Here is a 6,862-nt window from a genome sequence, read left to right as displayed (position 1 = left end):
GATACTATAAAAATAATCTTATTTTAAATACCATAAAGGGATTTTAGTAGTTAAGAGTCGTCATTAGTTTGATTATATGAATTAAGGATCTCAAAACAAGTTTCATATGAATGAATGTTTACAGTATTAATTACATTAATAATGCAATTGGAACATATATTGATTTATTTCTAATAGCCTAAGTAAGAATGAAAATCTCATTAATACAAAAGTTAATAGGCATACATTCATACGGATGTGTTCATGTTTTGTGGTCATTAATTCATATTTTCAGTTAGGATGCTTAACCCTGAAACAACTTCAATAAAAATATTTAAAAAAAATGTACAAAATATAGATTCAATAAAAAATTAATTAGAAAAAACAATAAGTGTGATGAATCATTGATTAAATGGTTTATTTATCGCAGATTGTATGTTTGCATGTACTTATAAATTGATAAATCAAAAGAAAATAAATGGTGCACTCAGACTTCAGTAAATATTTTGGGTGAAAATATTTTCATACATACGGTATTTGGTGTTGATTTGTGTTACGAGAGAATTGAACCTTTTACACAGAAAATAAAAATATATTAGAATTTTTAAAATTAATGAATTTTACTTATTAGCCAACTTGCTAAATATTTTTCATCTTGAGATTGAGTAAAAAAAAAAATGTATTAATCTTGAATTTGGAAGTTAATTGAAAACAGTAATTTACACTTAATTAAAACATTGGAAAATAGCAAAGATTTTTTTTTTTTTTCGTATCCTCCTCTGAAAGCATTTTTAGCAAGTACAAATATAAATTTAAAAAGTATATGCAAGTGACAGTATAAATCCAGCAGGGTTCTGAAGTTGTTCTTTCCGAAATCTAAGCCTAATTTAGTCACACTCTAAACATAAGTCTAACACTGCATCATTTTTAAATTACAGATATACATTTACTTTTTGAAAAAACGAACAAGAATTTTTATTAGACAACAAGCGTTGGTTGTAATAGTTTGACTATAATGACTATATAAATTCAAATTACATAAGGAGCCGTTTTCCCTTTTATCCCGTCAAGGGTGATAATATATGTGGAAAATTATACAGTTGAATTATGTCAGTCAGAATTGCCATGAAATTATCTCTGCACATATCGCTATTGCAAATAAATTATTTTTCATCACTGTTTTAAAATTTATTTATTATCTACAGGTGACCAACCTATTCTAACCATGGTGGGGAGGTCAGGTTTTTCATTGTGTGGGACCGCCACTCAATGAAAAAAGTCAACGTCCCAGGCCGGATTCAAACCGTCGCCGCTAAAATTCCCAGGGGCAAAGACCTGTGCCTCAACCACCTGAGCTACAGACGGTCCTTTTAACGATGAACTGTTCTTTGAAAAACAATCGTAAAAGGAGATGATTTGTTCAAGATCACGCTATACTACTCGGTTTTAGGGGCACCTAGATCCTACACCCACAGGGTTGACTCATAGCTACGTAAACAGAATAAATAATTATATATCACAGCTGGATTCGAACCCGTGTCCAGGGAGTTAGTAACACAGCACCTTACTCACTTATCACTCCCTAAATAAAAGTATTAAAATTTTTAAAAAATTACTGAGTCATGAAGAACCACTTCTCTCAGAGTGACTGTTTAAGCTTCACTTACTTCAATAATTAGAGCAAACATACCGAACGTAAAATAAAGCATAAATTGTATGTAACAAACATATTTATACTGACTTAAATGTTTAAAAACTCTTTAATTATTAATAAAAACATTATAAAGATTGCTAAAAATTAAAATATAATATTGTTAAAGAAAATATTTAGTTCGGTATTCTAACGACATACGGAGCTGAGCTTTGGGGTTCCACTAAACCATCACATTCCTACCGAACCCAATCCTTACAGTCCAAAATCCTTCGTAAAATCCTTAATGTTCCTTACTTTATCAGGAATCAACTCATCCATCAGGACCTCAATGTTTCATGTTGCCGATTTGACCAGAACCAGATACCAATCCTTCCATGATAAAGTTCCAAACCAACTCGTTTCTAACCTGGCTTCTCCTTCATTACCTAATAATCCTCCTAGGCGTCTAAAAAGAAGATGGCCTCGGGATCTTCTCCTCTAGAAATGTTATTGGAGTTCTATCAATAGGTAAATACTCCACATGTTTGTATCATGTCACTATGTCACCTAGTGCAAGTTTACTTGTATATATTTGTATACAGTTGTAAATAACAATAAATAAATTATTAAAAAAAAAAAATTCTGTATTCATCATATCGACATTCAATATACAGAGGACCAACCTATATCCCAAACCTGTCAGTCTCCATTGTCGATAAAGCATATAATCGAAGATTGCATTTCGTCAAGCAGAAGAAAATAATAAAATTCCTAATACAAGAGAATTGGCCCATAAAGACTCAGCAGAATCCATAGACAAAATAATAAAATTTCTGAAAGAAACTCAACTTTATACTAAAATATAATCCACCAATATCGACCAGTGTAAAAAGGAAATAGTCTACACTCAACTATCAAATATCAAAGACAAGAAGATAAATAAAGTAGGGTGTAATAACCTAGATGTTATTCGCCCTGAATAAAAATCTAATCTAATTTAACCGATATTCAATTCCGTCGCTGAAATCTCAAATTGTTAAATACTAGATTATTTTAGCTGGCTACATCATTTTTGAACCATATCCATAAGTAAAGTGGAGGTTCTCCTACCTAGCAGATAATGTTGGAACTAATCATTTTTTTTTTTACTCAGAATATTGTCTAACGTGAAAAACGGAGCAAGCTCCAAATAGCTTCAGACGCATCGATCATGAAATTGATAGAGACCTTCATGAAACACCAGACATTCTCAGAAACACTAGAGATATATTTCACGATTTGTGTCACTGATATTAATCACTGATTTCCTAACATCTATAGTGTGCGTACGTACTTACCATTCCTCTCTGGTGTGTATGTACTCTTTTACGAATCTGAGAATACAAGTGAAATTTCGCGTGTTATGAATCATGCACTTACTGTATTTCGACTGCTTTAGAAGTTTAAATTAGATGATTTTTTTTTTTTTTAACACATTATTTTACTTGTTAAGAGCATTGGCGTAAACAGAGGGGGGCAGGAGTGAAAAAAAATTAATTAAATAAAAAAAAAAATTGTCAATTAAATACTAATTATAATAACTAATAAAGCACTGCGTCAATTATATATAATGTTATTAAAATTTCTTTTTAATTCTCCTTTTCCGTGCAGAAATGTCACAACCTGATTGACTATGACTCCACCCTCCTAGTTTTGATCCAGGGTACTTCCTTGGTTGATATATCGATAATTCCTTTAAAATCGTTTTGGAGAGTGGAAGAAGTTTCCATTTAATTAGAATGCCTTCCTTAAATATAGCTTGTGAAAATTAAAACAACCAATTAGCACCTTTGCATTGTTGTGTTAATAAACTGCATTATTCATCCTCCGTTTAGCCGTCATGTTATTATTTACTAAATAATGGCATTGCATGCAATTATAAATTTTAACTTGACTTTCCCACTTTAGTTCAATTTTATTTTAACCTAGAAGGTGATCAAACCCTGTTTTTAAAAGATTGTCTTGTATAGCGGTTTATTGAATTTTGTATTTATGTTTTCGAAGTATCAAATATACATCATTTTTGATTTATTAATTTCTTGATTAATACAAAATCTATTCATGCCCTAAAACATTCCTAATGCTCGTTGAAGGATAATTAAATTGTGAAATGAAAGAAAGAAAGACAATTAAAATTATAAAATTCTATTTGAACTTTATGACTGATTGACCATATTTTGGAACACTTCGATTAACAAGCTTTAATCCATATTAAGTTGAAGTACGTTACAGAACAAGCTAGCTGAGAGCTCCAGTTGTATAATATAATATATATGTGTATAAATATGTGATATTTTTTTTTTTTTAATTTTTCAAAAACTTTATTAATTGATAGACATTACAATCTGACACACCGTTGTGGGCAATAGGTAATAGTGATGAATGATCACATTCATACTAAAATAAAATAAAAAAAAAAATCTCTCTTGAAATATATACAAACAGAAGGATAAAGAAAATGAACATAATCAAACTATGTGCATGAAAAAATAAATAAATAAAATAAAATAATAATAAAAATAAAATAATCACTTTACACTCTTATATACAATATTTACACTATCGACCTGAGGATCTCTGAGCCCACTCTATCCCCCACGTGTGAGGGATAGAGCAGAGCTCAAAAGATCCCAGCGCATCCCTCTCGCCGCATCACTGGTAATGAGCCAGTGGAGGCTGAGCAAGTGCGCTAAATAAATGTGGGATCTGAAATTCTGTCTCTTCAAAGTACTTGTATCAATAGCAAAAATAGTTGCAAATTACTGAATTCACCTCCTAGTGCGAATAAAATAAATATTTAATATAAATAGAATGAAGAAAAAAAATCCAAAAAGATAATGAAATTTATAAATTTCACTTTCAGTTGAGTAAGTGAACATTTTTCTGATTTAGCAGTTAACAAGAAGCCCCAATTTTCTATGTCATTTCTATTTGGAAAATAAAGAGTCATTTTTTTTTCTAATAAGTTTACTGATAACACGAAATACTGAAACGAAACACTGATAATTTTTACATAAATAAGATCTGAAATTAACTTTTGTATGCTAAATTAATTGTAACGTTTCTTGAACCAAAAATGTAGACAGGACCACGACCAAGGTGTGAACCTGTTGTTTGATTATGGTAACCTGTAACTCCTCTTATTTACAACCAGTTCTAACTCCTCTCCTCTCCTCCACCCGGAAGAGTTCAGGGAGTTCACTGCTCAAGCTGACCCGGTTCAGGCTGTCAGAATGAAGACGTCCAATTTCTTTTGATTTATTATTTGAACTTAAATGATTATTCTCTTTTTCTTCTTACAACTATATTCTACTTTTCCTTTATACAGCTTGGAGTGTCACTTGCTCATGTGCACAAATAACCGCCATTGGTTATTGTTAGCAACAAAACTTCAATAACTTTTTGTTCAATGTATTTGTCATGAATCAGATCCTTATCTTAAAGGGATCGTTTTCGTCCAGTACAATGCTACCAATGAAATGAAAGTGATCAACTACACATATGATAATATGAAATGAGTAAGCACTTTGGAATGCTTAGCCTTCTAAGATCTCTCATTCCTTTTACTTTCTTAGATCCGTAACATTTTGTTGTACTCTGTTAAAGTCTTGGAACAGCAAAAACCTAACTTATGAACTTACTAAAATGAAAAAAACTAAATAAATAAACAAGTAATACCGTCTACTTTTATTATGAAAAATTTAATATTATTAATAAAGTTGTGACATAAGATTTTATATCGTATTTACAATGTTTATTTTAGTTCACCGTAGTGCATTTAAAGTTTTCCGTGGATTTCAGGTGGTTCGGTTTGTGTTTTAGCTGGTACGCGTTCATAAATTCCTAAATAGAGTGTAAATTTGTATTCTAGAAGGTGTTGAAGTTGAAAATGGTGTCTCTGAAGAGGTTAGAATTTAAAGAAGTAATAATAATAAAATCACCCCTTTTATAAAATTTAATTTTTTTTTTTTGTGAAAACTAAAATATGTTTGTTTGTGTGTACAATATATAAAATATAACTATTTAATAAATAAGTTCTTTAGCAGGTTATTATTTTTCAAATGCGATGTGTTCTAAAATGATTAATCTCTTACCAGTTCTTCCCTGTTTAAAATAAATTTGAAATCAAAAATAAAGTTAATAAAAAATTATTAAAACAACAACGAAATACCTATTAATCCTAGAATTAATTAATTCTTCCAATATATATGAATTTTACTCAAGAAAATATAATAAGGACTTAGTTGTATTTCGCCAAAATTGACTAATACAATATTACACTATTCGTAAGTGATTAAAGAATAATTAAAATGTAAAAAAATAAAATCAACATTATTATTATAAAAATCTACCCATCCAATTTAAATGAAATTAAAATTTTTGTGTTGAATGTTACGGATGGTTTTTTATAGACGATGGTATAGTCATCGATATACTTGACACAGCCTGCAGAATTACAGATTAAATTTTTTATTAAAATTTTATGAAAAAATTATATGATTCCTTTTTCCAAATATATTTTGTGTATAACGTATTGATCTTTGCTGCTGCAAAACGTATTTATTTTGATCTAATTTCTTTATTTGTTTAATTTAGGTGCTGGAATAATCGGTTTAAATTGTCATTTATTACAAGGTGTTAATATGAAACTCAATTTTGTTTTTAAATAAAGTTATGTAAAAAAAAAATTATATCTATCAAAAAATATAATAATCAAATATAAATTCATTATATAATATATCTTTTACTAAAAATGTAATAAATATTACAAATATATCATATAAATATTACCTGGTGTAAAGCCAAAAATGTACGTTGTTTTCAACATTGAACAGTAAGAGAAACAATCTCCTGAAATTCCAGTCACTCCATTTTTTATCATCACTCTGCACACAAATATTAGCTGAGGATAAGAACATAACAATAGTTTCCTTAAATGTAATTAAATAAATTATTATTTATACTTTTTTTTTAATTATGACTAAATATTATAGGAATAGTTTTTTATTGCTAATTTTGAATATATAACTGAAAGTTTAATTGAGAAGCATTGCATAAAAAGTCAATATATCAACTTTTGGAAAATTATTATGGGGCATTTCATGTAGATAAAAAAAATTGTATTAAAACGTTAATTATGTAAAATAAAAAATAATGTTTTTATTTTAATTGTTTAGATCTTCCTTCGTTGTTATTACAAAAACTCTATAT

At 29.0% G+C, this 6,862-nt stretch overlaps 1 protein-coding gene across 1 annotated transcript in view; it reads right to left on the bottom strand.

The window, feature by feature from the left end:
- LOC106680418 (pancreatic triacylglycerol lipase) overlaps positions 1-2,322 on the bottom strand; it is a 10,298-nt gene extending 7,976 nt beyond the window's left edge. The window contains exon 1 of the mRNA XM_067053279.1: positions 2,309-2,322. Within this exon, the coding sequence (XP_066909380.1) occupies positions 2,309-2,322 (14 nt within the window). The remainder of the gene's footprint in view (positions 1-2,308) is intronic.
- Between the last annotated feature and the right edge of the window lie 4,540 nt (positions 2,323-6,862).

This window comes from Halyomorpha halys, unplaced genomic scaffold (assembly GCF_000696795.3).
Source record: "Halyomorpha halys isolate HHAL.00 unplaced genomic scaffold, Hhal_1.1 Scaffold261.1, whole genome shotgun sequence".
NCBI lineage: Eukaryota > Metazoa > Arthropoda > Insecta > Hemiptera > Pentatomidae > Halyomorpha > Halyomorpha halys.
Note: the sequence above shows the minus strand (reverse complement) of the source record. Positions and strands in the feature narration are given on the sequence as shown.